This window comes from Phaenicophaeus curvirostris, chromosome 6 (assembly GCF_032191515.1).
Source record: "Phaenicophaeus curvirostris isolate KB17595 chromosome 6, BPBGC_Pcur_1.0, whole genome shotgun sequence".
Classification (NCBI taxonomy): Eukaryota; Metazoa; Chordata; class Aves; order Cuculiformes; family Cuculidae; genus Phaenicophaeus; species Phaenicophaeus curvirostris.
The window spans coordinates 43048629-43068957 of record NC_091397.1 but is presented as its reverse complement, the minus strand read 5'-3'; the positions used below and the strand labels follow the sequence as shown (position 1 = coordinate 43068957).

General features: G+C 36.4%; 1 protein-coding gene across 4 annotated transcripts in view; it reads right to left on the bottom strand.

Annotated features, from left to right (window-relative positions):
* ULK4 (unc-51 like kinase 4) overlaps positions 1 to 20329 on the bottom strand; it is a 220806-nt gene that overhangs the window by 131780 nt on the left and 68697 nt on the right. For 3 of the 4 annotated variants that reach the window (XR_011337663.1, XM_069859966.1, XM_069859965.1), the window contains exons 22-28: positions 19843 to 19976; positions 15932 to 16053; positions 15556 to 15612; positions 12444 to 12495; positions 12258 to 12352; positions 1755 to 1806; positions 1511 to 1688 (exon numbers count right to left, since the gene is read on the bottom strand). Coding sequence is in view for 3 of the 4 variants with exons in the window: in XM_069859966.1 (XP_069716067.1) it covers positions 1511 to 1688; positions 1755 to 1806; positions 12258 to 12352; positions 12444 to 12495; positions 15556 to 15612; positions 15932 to 16053; positions 19843 to 19976 (690 nt within the window). In the remaining variant the exon portion in view is untranslated. The remainder of the gene's footprint in view (positions 1 to 1510; positions 1689 to 1754; positions 1807 to 12257; positions 12353 to 12443; positions 12496 to 15555; positions 15613 to 15931; positions 16054 to 19842; positions 19977 to 20329) is intronic. The other variant, XM_069859967.1, reaches the window with a different exon arrangement.

Here is a 20329-nt window from a genome sequence, read left to right as displayed (position 1 = left end):
TGATTCTGGAATTACTTAGAGCTAGAAACTATGAGCTACTGCAAGGCTTTTTTTATACATCTACAATGCAATGCATGCAAAGATAGCACTGCAGAAATCCCCAAAGTAGGATCGCATTTAGTCTCAGGCCAAAAAGCCCTGCCACAAAATTGAGCTAATTAGCTTGGAGACAGGAGTATACTGGCTGTTTCCCTTCTAGCTTGGAAATAGCATGACACTCTTTCCACCGCCAGTTCAATGAGAAACATTTTATAAACTGGGCATGTCTACAAAGGGCAAGACTCAGAGCAAGGATAGAATCTGGTTTCGCTTGACCTGGGCCTCTTCCCCTATCTGAAGAAAAGTATCTGACTGCTTTTAATAATGCATATACTCTATTTCTAAAATATTATTTGCAGTTTCTGTTGTAATTCAAAATAACAAATTCTCTGTTTCTAGAGAAAAAAAGATAGTGTGAAAAAAGCTCTAATATTTCCTTCCCATTCTCTCTCACAAGAAAAGATTACACGTCTTGCATGGACAGAACTTTGATCCCCAAATTGTAAGAACACTGTTAGCTAGCAAGAGCCAGCCTCATTTTTGGGGAAGGCACTGTGTTTCGGATCATAATCCAGCATCCATTCCTCCACCCTTCTGCCACTTAAGGTAGGGGTGGTGAACAATTTCCTCACTTACAGCAGCAGCATTTACAATTATTAACTTTTGAGGACCACACATTAAAATACACTATAACACAATTAGAATAATGTGAAAGATAAATAATGACTCATCTTTACTGTACTCATCCTGTGTTTATGCTTTCTTGCTTTCTTTCTTTCTACAGACATAACTCTACAGACATTATCGGCTCACAGTATGGATGTGCATAACAGAGAGCTGTCTTTATGTTCACCTGCAAGTCATTTTGAAATGACAGGCATAATTTCACCATAAACCATATAACTCAAATTCTAGGCCACATCTGGCCCCAACCTGTAGTTTTATCTACTCTGCTGCAGGGTTTTTCTGCTGCTTGGGGAAGCCAGAAAGGATGGCAATTCAGAGGAAATAACCCCTAGGCGGATTATGGAGGACTAATTTATCCTGCACTATTCCTTTTTAAAAAGTTATACGCCACTCCATATGATTTCAGAAGATCTTACATGAGAGTACAATATCAAAAATAGACAAAAAAGATGTTGCTGTCAGTCTGTTCTAACTTTATTAGCAGAACTAAGAGGAGTGTTTAAATCACAGCCTGAAAGCCAGCGGAAACTTGTTTCACTCCAAGAGCAGTCAGAGGAGCAGTATCAGAAATTACTGTCACATCGAAGTTGTGTTTGAGTTGTATATGATAAAGTGAAGTAAACCTAGAAGAAAGATGTTGGGCAGAGAACTCTGGCAGCAGTCAATAGCTATTTTTCTTTTGGTTTTGCCATTTAAACATAAAAAGGGTAGTTAAAACAAATATGCTGTCAAAATGGTTTGAGTATCAAGTTATTCTCCATTACAGGAGCAATATCATACTTACTGAGGAAGCAATGAATCTCTGATGAGAGACAGAAGCTTGCTGTTTGAGTCCAAGCTCTCTCCTTTCTCCTCAGCTATGACCTTGTGGCTTAAAAGCAGTGATGTGGTTTCTGAGAGCAACCGCAAGCTGAAGAGTCTCCATTCCACTTGAAAATAAAGGTGCCAAGAATGTGACCACACTGAAGTCTAATTAAAACAAAATGTGGAATTCATGGAAACTGTAGTTGATGTGGCCGTATACTTACCATTCTGACTGTGTACTAAAGAAACTAGTGGTGGGAGGATACAGTCTTCAACCTAAAACAGAATAAGGAAGATCTGTCTTAGATTATTCACCAGGGAGGGAGACAGGGGGACCGGAATAGAGCAGAGATACAGTATCATCTATGTCTATTGCACTGCTAGAGCACTTAACCAGAGAGATGAATAATCATGGAAATTAATCAATAACAACACTTACAAAGCCATCAAGTTCACTTTTCTCTGGTGAGATGACAAGTTACAGGTAGTATTTTTTCTTTCCAATAGAAAACAACAGTAATTCTGGTATAATTCATTCAGAGTGAATTTTAATTTAAAATACAGAATTCAGTGCAGATGCAAGGTATTAAGAACAAAGAGTATTAGAATATCTAGTAATCCTTATGCTTTAATCCATAAACTAATCATTGACACCAGTTCAGAAGAAACATCCTTCTAAAACAAACCTACATAGAACTAAAATACATAAGTAAATACTTACTACCTGTAACACAATATCCTTAAGCTTAGAAGAGAGCTTGATAAAATTTTATCAAGTAGAGACTTGATAAAATTTTAACTTCTTCCATTCTTCCATTAAAATTTAAATTTACAGAGTTAAGATTTGAGGTACAAAAATTCCAGTCAGCTCTCTATTGTCCATGAGTCTGTTGCAATGGTTTAATCATCTGTCACAGGACTAATCAGCTTAGTCCCATCTGAAATCAAATTATTGTGAACCAGACTACAACTCAGCTTTAGATAGGTAATATTACAAAAATAGTGTAGTATTAGTATCCTGTGTAAAAGAATGAATTGCTAAGAATTAAGTCATGCATAAAATACAATTTTTTTAGACAGACATGCTTTGGTTTTGGGGAAGAGGATGGATGGGAAGCCCTGGAATTTTTAAGTATGCATCATGGATACACATCTTGTGCTTGGACGTATTTACACAAATAAAATTACTGCGTAGGTTCTCACTACACTGTGGACAGGATTTGACGTAACCAGACTGTGTTATAGTCCCCCATGTGTTTTCTTTTAGGGATTTATACTAGAAGCTGGAATTTCTCTAAGTTTACGCAGCTAATATTAAGAAACATCAACAGGAGTTCAAAGTGTATGTGAAAAGGGGTTGCTAAATGAAGTTAGCCTCTAGTCGGCAATAACTACAATTGACAACCATTTCGTTGTTAGTTTGTGGTCTCTGTTAAACGAATCTCTGATATTATGGGATTCATTTAGTCCAGCTTTTTTTCCACTTCTGAAAAAAACTACCGAAAGATGCCTTTGTTACATTCTTTCAATAAAAGAGGTAGAGGACTCTGATTGAGACATGGAAGTCAAAATACTTTTGCAAGTACAAATAACCTTTACAGCTATATAGATAATGCTATATATCACAGATGTAGTGATTTTTGTAACATTTCATTATTTCAACATATTTCATAGTCTTTCCAATTAATATGCAATAAGACAAAAAAGAAAACTACATTGCACTCCAACAACTCTATTAGTGCAGGTTTCTAAACTGTTATACCAATGTTAATCTATCAGTTATAACATATATTAAGGTATATATATAATATCCAGTCCATAAAACCAGTCCAACCTAATACAATGCTTCTCAAATGAAATGGCACTTTTTAGTGGTCAATGAAAGACATGAGACAGAAAAGAGGCAAAAAAGTAGCTCTTGACTGCCTCACACAACACAGGGCTTCAGAAGATTATGAGTCACTCAGCAGGAGCAGCATTGACTCAGACTGATGCTGATTAAGATGGCAGCATCCAACAGTGCAATGCATCATCAGTTTCTAAAACTTCAAATCTTCTTTCGCTTTCATCTAGTATTAACAGTAGTCTTCCACATTACTGAACATAGTGAAGACAGTCGTAAGTATTTTCTAAGTTAAATATATTTTAAACTGTCATTGTTAAAAAGATTCTTTAGGTCTTAAATAATTGTAGTAGTATTTTCTGACATTTTTCTAACACAAACCTCAATTTTGGGAAACAAACTGTTTAGAATAGAATTCTCCATGGCAGGTGTTTTCACAGAATCACTAGGTTGGAAAAGACCCACAGGATCATCGAGTCCAACCATTCCTAACAAACACTAAACCATGTCCCTCAGCACCTCACCCACCCGTCTTTTAAATACCTCCAGGGATTGTGACTCAACCACCTCCCTGGGCAGCCTGTTTCAGTGCCCAATAACCCTTTCCATGAAAAAATTTTTTCTGATGTCCAGCCTGAACCTCCCCTGGCAGAGCTTGAGGCCATTCCCTCTTGCCCTGTCACTTGGGAGAGGAGGCCAGCACCCTCCTCTCTACAACCCCCTCAGCCTCCTCTTCTCCACACTAAACAACCCCAGTTCCCTCAACGCTCCTCGTAAGACTTGTTCTCCAGCCCCCTCACCAGCTTCATTGCTCTTCTCTGGACTCGCTCCAGAGCCTCAACATCCTTCTTGTGGTGAGGGGCCCAGAAATCAACACAGGATTCAAGGAGTTGTCTCACCAGTGCCGAGTACAGAGGGAGAATAACCTCCCTGGACCTGCTGGACACGCCATTTCTGATCCAAGCCAAGATGCCGTTGGCCTTCTTGGCCACCTGGTCACACTGCTGGCTCATGTTGAGTCACTGTCAACCAACACCCCCAGGTCTTTCTCCTCCGGGCAGCATTTTAGCCACTCTTCTCCTAGTCTGTAGCACTGCACAGGGTTGTTGTGCCCCAAGTGCAGGACCCGGCATTTGGCCTTGTTAAACCTCATGCCATTGGACTCTGCCCAGCGGTCCAGCCTGTTCAGATCCCTTTGCAGAGCCTCCCTACCCTCCAGCAGATCGACGCTTCCACCCAGCTTAGTGTCATCCACCAAGTTCCTACTCAAATAAGGATTAATTTCTTCTTATTTTAAATGACTGCTGACACCTACATGGAAACAAACCTTTATATATGCATGAAGATAGTCAGGAATTTTTCTTTTTTCAGTCTTTATCACGAAGATTGCTTACAAAAAAAGTCAGAGATATTCTGCTTTGAGCTTGAACAGACTAGATAGTTAGATCTGGCTTTCTACCATCTTCTAAAGAGCCTGATACCCAGTTCATGATAAATCCCTAACTGCACAAAGCCACCATTGTATGTAATGATGGCATTCAAAGGCTATACTGCCACAACTGTGCTGTCATCAGAACCCAAAACAGTAATGAAATCCTAGAAACTTCCATACGTTCTGCATTCAAATTTCCCAGCTATAGTACTTAAGTACAGAAAGAAAAAGAAAAAACAGCTCCAACATGGTAATCCTGTTTCTGACAATTGGAAAGGAGAAGAAAAAGAGTACAAGAAATAGACCAAGCATAAAGCACAACTATAGCTTTTAAGGAAATAACTCTTGACTTAAGAAAATTCCTAAGCTGGTACCGTAACTATTTTTGCATTTAATAACACTTACTAGCCTTTTCCTCCATATATTTGTCCCATCCTTCTTTAAATGTATTTATACCGTTATCATGTGCAATACCTATAGCATTGATTTCCACACTTCAATTACGCCTTGTGAAATGGCACTTCCTTGTTTATTTTAAAGCTGCTAACTTGATATCCACTTATTCTTTAATAAAACCATGAAAAATCATTTCCAATTCATCTTTCCCGTGCCATTCATAATTTTGTACTCCCCAGTCTTTTGTTTCCAAGCTGAAATTCTTACCTATCTGTCCCTCCTCGCACCATCGAGCTGTACTACTTCTTGTTAAGCTTCACCCCCTTTGAGAGTAACTGACCACAACTGCATTCAGTATTCAAGGCCTGAGGGCACCACAGACTTACCATGGCATAGCGATATTTTCTGCTTTTTTGTCTGATCTATTGCCAGTCATTTCTAATAATCTAGTTGTCTTCCTGATTACTACTGAATATAAAGCTATCATTTTCATATAAAAATTACACAAAAAGATCTCCAGAACAGCTACAAGTAGTTCAGATCCTGACACTGCATATTCATAGAAGGAATGATTTTCCTCACGTGCATTGCTTGACATTTATCAGTATTGAATTGCATGTCATTTTATTGTCCTTTCACTCAATATCTTGAAGCCTTCTGCAAGTCTTCCATCAGTTCTAATTTTCACTGCTGTGAATAATTTAGTGTCAGTCAGTTTTGTCAGCTCCCTATTGATTCAATCTTCTGGCTTAGTTATAAATAGCATATGTTGCAACACAGATCTTTGTAAGGCAAAATTCTTAATACACCTAATTTTTTTTCAACCTATCTCTATTCTTTACTTAGTAAATTTAACTAGTTACAAGTTGATCTGCCAGAGGGCAAGAGGGAAGAGCCACCGATGGATTTGAAGAATCTTTGGTGCATGACTTTGCCAAAAACATTTTGGAAATCCAAGTATACTACCCAAAACCAGATTATCTGTCTCTCTGACACCCTTGAGGGATGAAATGCCATCCAGAGGGACCTTGACAAGCTGGAGAAGTGGGCTAATGAAAACTTAATTATGTCCAACAAGGCCAAGTGTAAAGTCCTGCACCTGGGTCAGGGCAACCCTCAGTACCAATACAGGCTGGAGGATGAAGAAATTGAAAGCAGCCCTGCAAAGAAGGATCTAGGGGTCCTTGTGAAGGAGAGGCTGGACATGAGCCGGCAATGTGCACTTGCAACCTGGAAGGTCAACTGTAACCTGGGCTGCATCTAAGGAGGCATAGCCAGCAGGTCAAAAGAGGTGATCCTGCCTCTCTACTCTGCTCTGGTGATGCCACACCTGGAATACTGTGTCCAGCTCTGGAGCCCTCAGAACAGGATGGACACGGACCTGTTGGAGTGGGTCTAGAAAGATGAGGAAAGACTTTTTATCAGGGCATGTAGCAACAGGACAAAGGATAATGGTTTTAAATTAAAAGAGAAGTTCAGAATAGATACTAGGAAGAAATTTTTTTCACTGAGGGTGGTTAAACACTGGAACAAGTTGCCAAGAGAGGTGGTAGATGCCCCATCCCTGGAAATATTCAAGGTTAATGCAGGGTGGTTGGACTACATGAGCTCTGAAGGTTACTTCCAACCCAACCCATTCTATGATTCTATAATGTTCACTGATTTCTGAAAGGAAAATTCTAGTAGTATGGTCTGATCATCCAGCAAAAGCTGTACTCACTTTTATGAAGTATTTTATTACTTATAAAAATCAGATCTTTTGAAAGCAAGGCACAATTTTAATAGAAATTGTTCTGCAAAGTCTGTATGTTACTTTAACCTTCAGAAGAGAAAGAGTGACAAGCCACAGCAGCTAAAGTATTCATCAGCTACTAGGAGGGGCTTGAAAGAGAAAACTGTAATTTCAATCCCTCTCTGTTTGTCTCCGCTGTTCAGATGTCAGGCACAAGGCCTGCACCCTAAATATATGTGCTTGCTTTGTTAGAAACAAATAAGCAGGCTTATTTGCCTCAGGCTTACTTAACCTCACCATGTAAAGTCTAAGTTGCACGAGTACCTACTAAAATGCAGTTATAACACTGCAAGGGCTCTCAGTGGAAGGTCCCAGTACGTTAAATCCCTATTTAGCAGTAGGTACCTCCTAAGAATGATGATGGAGAACTAACCTTCCACTCACTTCTGCAAGGATAAACTCAATCATTCAACATGTACATGTAACCACCATGTGTTAATGAGCTAGCACATAACCAAACATACCCATTATCCCCTACAACATAGGCTATGTATATATGCCCTCTTCTCAAGGCCACAAAACTTATATGGTTAACATTATTGACCTTAAAAAAAATCTCTCCCTTGATTAAAACTGAGTTTCAGAGCTCTTCAAATCAGTGCTTAAGGCCAAATGTCTTGACATTTGGTGTTACACTGGGTGGATAGAAAAAGTAAGAAGGCTTAAAGCCTGGTGCAGTAGCATTTGTGAACCATGCTGTTTTCAACTGAAAATTAGACACAGGAATTAAACTCACACAAAGAAACTATGCGACCCATTCCATGTAGCTATCATATCCAAACTCACAATTGTCTAAGCCCATTACTCTACTTCCAGAGATTTTTCCAGAGGGATCTGGTTCCTCTCAGTGTGCATATGTTTAACTTAAAATTACTGACAAATATCTTCTCCTTATCCACTATTCAAAGCAGAACATACCAAAGCAAAGACCATCAGCTCCCAAACCCTTTCTTTCCAGTCACAGGTAAGATCCACGATATCTAAGATCACCTTGACATTTATCCTCATTAAAATTCCACATACAAAGTTACTGCTGAAAGTGACCATGAAATTAAGATCACGCTGCCTTCAAACTTCTTAAAGCATTTGCTGGAGGCACAGCATGTTCCTCAATGTTTTAATATTGCCAGTAATCTCTCAGAATGTAATAGAAAAAATAATCCAATGCATGTTAGAATGAATTAGGGAGAAGGATGACATTTCTAATTTTTTTTTTTAAAAGTCTTCAGAACTTCAGAGTCTTCATTGAGGTTTTTTTTTTTCCTTACTTCTGGGAAGTGACAGCACTGATTGACTGACTCAATATGTCAATTAGTACAGAACTGGTTTCACAAAAAGACTCATGTCATGTGTATTAGCTTAATGGGCAGAAAGCCACATGAGGTGTAGAATTTTAATCTACTTGAAAAGGGAAAGTGACTGAAGAAATGCTGTACAATATGTTCATACAGGCATTCCCTACACTGATAAAATTAAGGTGCCAGTGGTTAGATCAGAACAGCCTGTGGATGAACACCACCGCTGACGCTGAATGAAGAAAAGATTAAGATGAGCAAAATAAAAAAGCATTTACAGAAGTTTCTAACCCTTGTGTTGTCATCTTTGGTGAAACTAATTGTCAACCAGCAGATTTCCATGTCATACTGCTTTTCCCTTGACTTCCCATCAAGCAACTCATTATGTTCAGAGTGCTTTTATTTTAGCCTGATTTTTAAAAGTAGGTTGCAAAACCTTGAAAAGGAGAATCACTGCTGACAAATTCTGCCCTCAGCCAGAGAAGAACTTTCATACTTCAAGTAAAAGATCACCTGTGCATTATACAGATAATTTTAGGGAGCTAGTTAGAGTACAGAAAGGATTCCCACAGGAACTGCCTACCGTCATGAGCCTCATCACTGCTCAGAGTGCTCTGAACTAGCATGCATCCTTTCTTCAGGCAGATAAATATACTTAACAGAGAAAAGAAAAATGTAGATGATGCAGTCAGCACAAAATTCTTCCAGTTAATTATATTTAAACTTTCACCAAAATTTGAAAACGGATACTGTTATAACACTTTATCTGAATTTCATAAATATCCTTCCATTTTAGGTACATGGAGGAAACGGGCAGCTGGACTTGTGTCAGCTTAAGAATCCAGGGTTTATAATCCACTCCAGTCTATAAAGACTCTTCTTTACGGCCTTGAGCTTACTATTAGTGTACCTGGGAATCTACAGCTTTATTAAAACTTGCTGAATCGCACTTACTGTTAGTCTTTATTTATATCTGGTAAAAAAGGCACACAACTGCCTGCAAAATGAAATTAATGCTCACTATTGGCTTTCATTTTAGCACTTGCAATCCTCTAACTTTATTACACTTAGGAATATATAATACAATCAGTCCCCACAGAAATGAATCTCCTCAATAACTGACTTTAGGTTGATGGTAATTAGAAATTTGATCACAAACAATCAGTTTATTCAATATTCTTTGCTCAAGGTACAAATACAAAGGCAAACCAAACATGAACTAAAACCAGGAATAAGCAATTTCTTCTCAAAGTTTAAAAGAACCTGAAACGTTGCTCTTAAGTTCCTATTAACTTCTAAATTTCCCATTGCAGCTAAACTCAAACCAGAACTGAACTGAAGAACTTACTGGTTCTGCTTGCTTAGCATAACCTCACTTTTTATTCAATTAATTAAACTTCATTAAAAATACATTTAATTTCTGATTAGAAAATTGAAAGCAATGTCACAGTTGTAGTGGAAAAATGCATCCTCTCAAGAATATTTTGGCCCTCTTCTGCCTCACCCATAAAATGCTGTTTGTAATCAAATTTTTTTTTTAAACGAGAAATCCAGACTTCTGAGATCAGCCATTTCTCTGCTGTAAGAGTTTCCTATTAACCACTGTTACACTTAAATATTGATCTGGAAGCTTAAACGTGTCTTGCTTCAAGTTTTTAAGAAAGCACCAAGTTCCACTGGGTGTTGGCATTTATATTCATAGATTCTAGTCATGCTCAGCGGGTAGCAATTAGAAGATATCCCTGGAGTAACAGCAGTTCTAAAAATATTCTGTATGCATCATAGAAGATGAAGTACCACTTTCCGCTAAAGTAATGTATGCTGTACATTCAAGTATAATTAGCACACTAGACTTCGTAAATAGTATTAAACTAATTACTGTTTGCACCACTAGTGGCAGATGTGGTTAGAGATTATTAATTACAGTGGACAACTTCTTGAATTTAACATGCCAAATAGAATGCAATTTCTCCACTTTATTTTGTATCAGAATGGCTATTTGCTGAGTGTCAGGAGGGCCATTTTAAATTAGAAGAAACTGTTCCTTATGAAAATGAGCAAGTAATAGATTTTTTTTCTCTGAAAAAAAGCTATTCATTCACAAAACTATAATTACATTTAGTTAATAGCTTGCAATATCCACGTATTCTAAATCAGGGGACTATTCTACAGAAGTGTGTGTGCCATAAATTTACAAGCATGAGAGGCAGGAAGTTTTTTCTGCGTAGTTACATAAGGTTAATCAATGTGTTCAGATAGATTTTAAATAAACACCTAAAACTTTCAACATATGCAATGAGGTAAATTGTTCCCTAGAAATTTAGATACTTAAATAAAACTCGCCTGCTGGTAGTCATGGCTTACTTAAAAGAGAGTGGGAATAGTCATTCCCTCACTTCTGCTCAATGTGGGGATGAGAGAAGGGGAAGAAATGTTATAAAGGGGAGTTGTCTCGTTGGTGCTGTTATTTCAGGGTAAAACCCCCAGATCAGTAACGTTTAAAAAGCCAGGGGAATTTTATTTAATGTGCTGGCACAAGGAACTGCAATTTCAGTAAATATTGATGGACCTCCAAAAGAAATGCTCCATATTTCTGTCAACATAGGATACAGTGATAACCCACAGAAGTAAAACAATTATTTATAAAAACTGAGGTGATTCTAGAATGATACAGTCATAATACAGTACCTTGCAGGGTAACAGGCATGTAAGGATATACCGATAGGTATTCATACCTCCCCTACATTTACATTTCTTTTCTAGAGTATCCTTTGCCACAATAAAGTAAATTGAACTGTTTAGTTCTGCACTATTTTCCCTCCGTTAATTGGTAGAATTTTGTGTATAAGGATCATTTTTTCAAATACCACTTTTTTGTGACCATTAATGAAAATAAACATTAAACTTATTTAAATTTTTATTTATATTTTTAATTACATTTTAATATTTTTACTTATTAAGGCTTTACAATCTAAGTACTCAGCTAACACACACCCCAAACAGAATTCAGCTTCTAGAAAGACAATTTCTAAGATCACCCAGTCTTATCTCACACAACTCCTAAGTTCACTCATTGTCAAGAATTTATCAATTTGCCAATCACTTTCTTGATAGAATTGCTATATTGAATGTGCCCTTAACCTAATACTAATACAAACATATAACTTTAAATTTGAATTAAATGTTCATCCCAGTAAGCATGGTAGGTTACACTTTTGGAAGCAACTTTGGCACAAAAATGCACTGCTACGTGTTAACAATGATTTGTCAATCACTGACTCAAGAATTCCAACACACTGATTTGCTGACAACTATTTCACAACACAACTGTTCTGGCTTCCGCTTAGCTGAAAAGTAGCTTAGCTCAAAGTAAACAATTCAACAAAAAATTTCAAAGAAAACAAATCTTTAGTGATGTAAGAAGCTTACAGCATGTGGGTTTGGTAATTGTAACACAATTTTTAGTAAGCAATCAGTTATACTTGAACAAAACCGCCACCATAACTGCTATAAACTGCTATTCTTGATGATGATCTCATCTAGAAGGGCATTGGTGCCATGTGATCTTCAACCCTCATAGGTGGCCTCTCCAAGCTATGTTAAAAGCATTATGACAAATGAAGAGGTGAAATGTTCACTAATATATAGCAACATACTCGCTTTGAGGCCTAAGAAAGACTTGCAGAATCAAGTGTTACATTTACATGAAAATAATTTTAAGAACTGCTATTTCTAAACTTTAAGCCCTTCTCATTTTCCCTCTAACATCTCAACTAAGCTGAGTCTGAATGCCTTCCTGCTTCTTTGAGAATAAAATCTCTCTATAAACAATAAGGATTTTTCCTATCAAACAGAACCACAATACACTTTAAGCCATAATTTAAACAGTTTCTAATTCTGCAAAACTTTCTCTTATCAATGGAATTAGGCCAAGTAGCCTGCAACTATTTAATTTGTTGTCAGACTTACAGTCAAGCGATGGATTGTCAACAAGACAGGATGCTGTGTTACTGCTTCAAAGGTTGATAAAGTAGTCTTAATCAATTCTTCTGATGCAGCTTGCCCTATTAGTAAAAAGCATTGCATTTCTTCATAAAATGCAACAGTTAAAAATGCCCACTTATAAACGTACAGCAATAACATAGGTTACCTTACCTATTGCTCCATCCAAGTTTGTTTCTCCTGAATCTATCATTCTGATAAAATTCTACAGAAGAAGAGACATGTATGTTAAAACACTTCAGGAACAAAAACCCAGAAGCCTAACCACTGAATACGTACAACACGAAATTATTTAAGGGGCTTTGTAAATGCAAAATGTGAATGCACCTGCATTAGGAAACAGTCACAATAACCAAGATATGAAAGACTGAAAGCATTCATGATCTAGCTGTTATAAGATAATACTGCAAGTCTGTAATGCTGCTGGACACTTATACCTATAATACAGTTAGGACTATTACTATGACTAATGTCAGGTATGATAACATTTCTGGCTAAATTGACAGTAATTAAATGTCTGTATTGTTAACAGAAAACCGCAATTTCTAAGAAGACTTTGAACTATTTTGGACATGGCTATGTTAAAACAACTCACTAAAAAGACCAAATATCCTCCAGAAAATGCAATTTTCTGTTATTTGTATCATCTTTTTGATCTCCATGCATAGTACACACACAGTTATGGATGCAGTTACATAGAAGAGAACATACAAAAAGCACAACCTTCTCTTAAAAATCATCCAAATCAGTCATCATTTTGAGGAACAGAAACAATGAAGTATTAATAATCAGGGCTAAGTAAACATCGTACAATTAGATCAATTATTCTTTTGCCTTTTCATCTTTATTTCATGCTTTTGCTTTCACTTGTATGCATAGCTGTTTATTTCACAGGGGATGCAAAAGACATGTTATTAACATATGCTAAAGAAGGAAAAATTCTCAGCAGAGTCTATAGTACGCTCCTTTTTACTAAAACACAGAGAACTTAGCATGGATAAACATTTTTCTCATTTTCAATTTGCACATATAACTATTTACTTATATAATGGCAAAACATTAAGAAAATAATGCTTGTCGTATATTTTATTATCCCTTAAATTTTTGTTATTACCTATTAAATTGGCAAAACTTTCTATATTGCTTATCTTTTTCTTAGTATGCAAGAAACATCTGAAGGATTTTTGTCTAATTAAAAATACAGTTACAAACTAATTATATATTTCATCACTTAAACACATCTCCGAGGCAGTCATAAAAAACAAGTGCTTCTATAAAAAAACAGTTATTTTTTCCTTCCTGATCATCTGAAGAAAACTACTAGCTACTATCTAATTAACTTGTTTTGGAAGAGATTATCATTTTATTTGCTTATTTCAGACAGTTCCACAACTAATCACAGTTTCGGAACCAATTTGGAAAAATCACTGTAGAGGGTGCAAATATTGTTCTGGCTACTAATGCTTATTTCCTTAATTTTGTATTAGAAACACAAATTGATGATGTATTTATACAAAAAAAAAAGCTACCTGGGTTTTTTTAAGCAACAGAGAGGGATGGTGTGTATTACACTAAAGGTGAGTCTGTGCCCTATGCACTCTGCTAGGAACCTACTATTAACTGTGTCTTTGGGGCACAGCGTGTCCTCCATGTATTTCTATTCACAGCCGAAAACATGAAAGGACTGTCCTGACTCCATCTCAATTTCTTTGCACAACAGTACTGAAAATTACAGTGATGATGGAAATAACTTCAAAGGAGCAAGAAAAAAAAATCTCAATGAACAACAGTTACAGGAAAATAGCTAGTCTTTTTCTTCCAGATACCAAGCACACATCTTTCCACTCCAAATAATTTCGTATTGTTAAGAGCAAGATAGTTGAATAAATCAGAAATTTAAAAAAACAAACAAATCGAAAACCAAAAACTGAAAGACTGACTTGCTAAAGTCTTAAAGGTATCAGTTCCAGCACATTACTTCAAAAAAGTACAAGCTGATAATCGAATGTCCTTTTACAGATGTCAGTGGGAATGTTGCTAAACACAAAATTCTAGAGTAGACTGTTGTCTGGTAGAATGGACAGTAACTTTTCCAGAAGTAATTAGATTAGTCATATCATAACACAGGTCAAAATTCTATATTCATTTTTAAGATATACTATTTCCCCATCGTTTTTCATGCGTAAATTGAAACAGCATATATAAGTTCTTGAATTGCTTTGTTCAATGGACACAGAAGGACAAGATGCAGGAAATATTCAGTAGAGCAATCTTCTCCTCCTTGATCTGAGAGGAATGCTATGCCAGTATAACTAGCCTGACTTCCTCAGTCAGTAGTTCAAGCAAGCTGGAGTAACATCAAAAGAAAACTTACATTGTACCTGGTCTGTTCTACCTATATTGTTGACAGAAGAACTTCACCTTCTACAAGGCTGATCCAAAACCATTAATAAATCTACTGCCTAGTTACAAATGCTTTGAAGAGATAAAAGGCTTTGTAATTCAACATCTACAGGTTGGGTTTTTTTTCCTTCAGACTAATACTAATTTTTATACAAATATTTTAGTAGAGCTAAATTAAACCCACATTTTCTTGGAATGAAAAGTCAAAGGAGAGAGACAAGGGAATCTGAACAGACAACTTTAGGTGTTTGCGATGAAGCATTTCTTCATGCTATTGTAGAAGTAAATACCTAGCTGTTATTCATGAACCCATGTACTTAAAAGTATTTGCTTCACTTTAATATGCAACTTTAGAACATGTTTTTTTTCTCATTTAGCAGAAACATCTGTGTTCATATGAGGAAATTACATTACAAGAGTGCTACTTCATTTTTGTTGTACTACCCTATGGCACAGTTAAAAAAGGTTACGAAAGGAAAGAATACCCTAAATATCGATTAGATTATAATTTATCTTTCACTTATACTCATAAAATACTAGCATAAAATTTTAGAAAGAACATTCTATATAATTTAGAGCCAATTTTTTCTACTCTAATATAAAGCATCTAGCTCTGGAGCCCTCGGCACAAGAAAGATTTGGTCCTGTTGGAATGGGTACAGAGGAGGGCCACAAAAATGATCAAAGGCCTGATAACATATATAGTTTTGAATGCAGTCAAAGTTTAAATTTTTACATTCAGAATAAAGGTCTCTCTCCAATTTATAAATTGAATGGCATTTTATTGCATTAAAATAATTCCCAAAATTTTATGCATATATACATTTGGTAAACAGGATTTAACTTGGATGGTTATACTCACAAGTAAAGTCCCATAGTGGAAAAGAAACTCCTCTGTGACTATCTGGGGACGAAATACCTATTTGAATTTAGCAAAAGTTACATTAAATGCATATCTTATGACCAGAAAAATGTATTTCACAGACACATTAAAAAAAAGAGGACAAACCACATATTTGCTTCTGCCACTAGAGTTGTCTTGCAATGTAAAAAAATAAGGCTTACAACTTCAATACTGTTATATAGCTGTTATAATACTGTTATATACTTATCAACATACTCACACATTAATATTCTATTTTACCTGTCCTCATCATGATCAGCAGAAAATAAGATTTTGGAAAACTGTGAGAGTTTGTCCTTTGTTTAACAACTTTGAGGGGAAAAAAAAAGTCTACCTGGGATGTCACAAGATGAAGCACTACAGACATCATAGGAAGGCACATCTTCAGCTGTTTGGCCTGAACTGTTGATGGGTGTTTACGTCCAGAAACGTTAGATAAGGCAGCAAGAATGTCCCCTACAGAAAACAATATTTCACACTGATCTAATATACTTGCTTTACTAAACAACAGTAAATTACATGTAAGACATCTCCATCCCAGTATCCTCTGTTCAATCTTGTCTTCTCCCTCCTGCTGAAAGTAGTGCTCATGTGACTGCAGGATAAATCAGGCTGATCCAGCACTTTTCTTTCCTAGCTCAGCGTTCAGCCAGGCCAATTTCCTGCTCTGTTTACAGGGACAGGCACGCTAACGTGACCTCTGGTGAAATGGTGAGGATAGAAATACAAGGCAAGCGTAGAAGCAAAGCAGAAACTACCCCTCTTGGTAGGGTGGACTTATACTGGCTTTAGGTGGCTACATATGCATGGAATTATGTTCTTGAAATTCTATGGATACAATTCTATTAGCAATGAAATGAAGAGCAAAATTCTCATGACTTCCAGCTGACCAAGAGCTGAATTCACCATGGTTAGTAGGTGACATAATACTCAAGTAGTGCATTTTTCCGGCAGAACAGTACCACTGGAAGAAAGAAACAAACATCCTCCCCACTGCTGCCACATGCACATTCTCATACACAAGTTTAACAGTGATGCAAATAACTTCAAGCAACAGGAATTCTCATGTTATCACAAAAGAGGCAGCAGCAGGTCAAAGACTGCAATAGTGAAAATCATACTTCCAGCTTCAGAAAAGGTATCTAAAAATCAAGGAACATTATGCTAATTTTGTGTTACATTAGCTATTGTCTCAGAAAAGCAAGACCCCCTTCTGCATGGAATGAAGAACAGAAGCAGCAGGAGAAATTCTGTTCCTATAGCCTGAAAATATTTTAAAAAACCAAATAATATCTCAAAAGAACACTTACAATATTTTTTTCCCCTAGAGAGCTGCACAAAACTGTAAAAGGGGAAAGCACATAGACATAAACAAATAAACGACAGGATGTGATGTTTTATATTTTCATGCTAGAAAAGGCTCTTCCCTTCAGAGTCAAGTCAGACTTCATTCATGTTGAATAATACCAGTGCTTTTCTTCTGCTCTCATAGAGTTCAATTTTCACCATAAGCAGAAATGACAGTCTGGCACTAAAGTGGGTTATAAAAATACCTAGCCTTAAAGATTTAACTCATTCTATAACATACTGCTTAAGAAAAAGAAAGCATTGCCTAAAACTCCCCAAATACATAAGCCAAAATACTGTTCTTCCATTAATACGTTTTTCTTTTGGATTAAACACAATACAGTACTTCAACAAGACCTCTCTGATTAGCAACAAATAGTTTACTGAACAACCTACTCTCCTTCTGTGTTTTTTTTATATAAATCATCATATTTGCCAATTTTGCAGTTGATAAATAGATAGACATGGTTACATTAGTTTTTTGCATGATCTAAGCAATTTATATTTACTTAACAGAACTAGGTTAATTACTATAAATGCAGTATCAAAATTAGGGGGGTTTAACTGCAACAACTGAAAACTTTTAAAATTATCTACAAGATTAACCATTTATTTCATTTGTTTAAATGGTTCTTCAGGGCAATTTCTACACCTTAATCCAGTTGGTTTATAGCTACATCTGGTGGAAGACGATGGGATCGGTAAGGAGCTTACATAAATGCATATTAAAAAAGTCAGCTAGGATTAATTCTAAATCAACAGTTAAACTGCTTTTAACTGTTCCACTTTTGCAAATCTGGTTATTTTTCTTAGAAGCCCATAGCTTTTGCCTCCTCAAGCAGAACATGTTCCTTTGTCATACTCACAGCAATAAAATGAAAAAGCCTTCTGGCAAATATGGGCAAATATGGACAGATAGCTTTCTCTTAATAAAAACAAACCACACAAATCTAGCTTGGAAAGGAAAACAAAGTGTAAAAATTATGCTTGATATACAAGTAAAAAAAAAATCCCAGTAGAATACATGTTAAAGCAATTGATGCATTATGAATTATAGTGATTTCAACTACATATTTGACGTATAGTACTTTCGGGTTCTGAGGAAATATCAGTTGCATATAGGACACAGAGGCAGCAAGACGTGAATTTCTGCCTCAAACATCTATAGTCGGACACTTACAAATCCTGAAATACAGCTAATATACAAACTTGGTATTTATTTTCAAGAAAAGGGATGAGGTATTTGCAGCACGGCAAAAATTTGCATTGTCATCAGAAGTAAAGTTATTTCCAAAATAGCAGCATGACATTTCGGTCTACTGACCTTTGTAGTGCTATTATTACATTTTCAATATTCTAGTAATAATGTAGAGAGGATAAAATATATATCAGTTATCTCATCAGAAAATATTTTTATGAAAAAATGTTTTATCATTTAATGACAATGCATACACAATTAGGATTGGCTTTGCTCCCTTCCTTTTCTGGAACACTCACAGCTTTTCATTCCTTGTCTTCCTGTTTTGCTTTCTTACTCTACTCCGTGGGAGATCCCATCCACCAGAAGTGGGACTCAGACTGTCCACATCAATCATTTTTTATCTTCCTTCTTGTCTCCTTTCTCCACTCTCTTTCTTTTCTTCCCTCTCTCTTTCTCCACCCCTTCTCCTCTTCCGCCCTTCCCTCCACTCAGTTCCTTCCCTTCTCTTCTCCCTCTCTCCTCTTTCCTTTTTCCTTTCCCTCTTCCCTCCTTCCTTCTTTTCTTTCGTTTCTAACTCTCTTCCTTTCTTTCCTTTCTTCCTTCACTCACAATTAACCTCATCTTTCCTCACATTACATATAGAACAGCTCTCACTCATCTAGTGCAATTTCTGTGACATTTGTTTTGTTCAGTATCAATCCTACGTTCAAATCTCACCAACAGATCCTCCTTAGTTTTTCAAGATTTTATCAATTGTTTCTGTACAAATGGCCAAAATTCTCAACTTGTCTCACCAAATTCTCTTGACTGACTCCCCAGACTAATTTCTTTCTACTCCAGTTTCTTCTCTAGTTGCCCAATGAGCACAAATTACACTCTGCAATGTGCAGGTTTTGTCCTATTTGCACACATGCCTGTCATTTTTTCTGCAAGTCCCCTCTTCCCCAGTCCTCATCCCACTGCAACAAGTTTGAACATATTCAGTGATGACAGGACTTTAGCTGCCATACCCAAGGAAATTTTTGTTTGAATGTAGGTGAACAGCACAAAGTTCAAAGTAGCTTTTAATCGTTCCAAAGGCTCAAATAAAAGTGAAATTCGAGTAAATATTCACAAAACTGTCCAAATGCATTTCCTTGGCAGTAGAGTTACTTAGCTGAAACTTAAAGGCATAGGCTGACGTAGCACTGATGTTATCTCAGAAAAAATTTTTCCATCTTTTTTTTAATGCATAAGCAAAACAGTTTCAGAAATTTAGAACTGAAGTATCTAGACTGAAATTTTCCAGAAAAACTGTCTGAAGCACATAAGTTTCAGTGTGAGTGATTAACGTGTACTCACAGATATGCACTTTGCATCTCTCCCAGCTCTGTGTTTTATGTGGCAAATCTGCTCTCAGGTTTTTTAGTGTTTGGGATTTCCTTAGAACACTGACAAAACTTCTTGTACTTTTGGGTCTGGTTCCTGACTGAGCGAACAGGGGCTTACCATTCAACAAATACAAAACATTAATACAGGAAATCATGCATTCCAATACAAAATATCTTATCATGACATAACTAAACCAACTTAATGAAGCTGATACCATGCAAACTTTTCTTAATCATAGCATACAGTCTTTCCACCTGTAAGAAGATGTTTGTTTCTCGATGGAGTAAGGAAAGGTAAGATTTGTTCAGTTAAACAACTGAATTTACCTAGAATTCCTGGCAGCTCCCACACAATGTGACAGATAAGAAGATCCAGGCATTTTGACAGGTATTCGCTGCCACCTTGCTGCTCTTTTCCTGGCGTAGTCTTTCTGCTGTCTCTTTCAATATACATCACGAGTCTACATTTAAGCAAGTGCAAAACATTACCTCTTATAACAAAAAAAATTACACTATATCTCAAAACTGCTACAAACCCAAACACTTCTAGTATCCGCAGTTACAATCAAGATGATACATTAGTTTTGGCTCTATAATTCTGTTGAAATTTTAGACTTTTCCTTTCAAATAAATAATTTTTAAAATAAAACAAATGAATGTGTCTGGGAACAAAAGGAAAGAAAACCTTCAGCTACTGTAAATGCAACTCTATTAGTTTAAAAGAATATATGATGCTGTTGTGGTTTGAGCTATATTAGAGTCAGTTTTCTGACTCTAACTCAGTCTCATCTAAGTAACTTCATTTTCTGAAAAC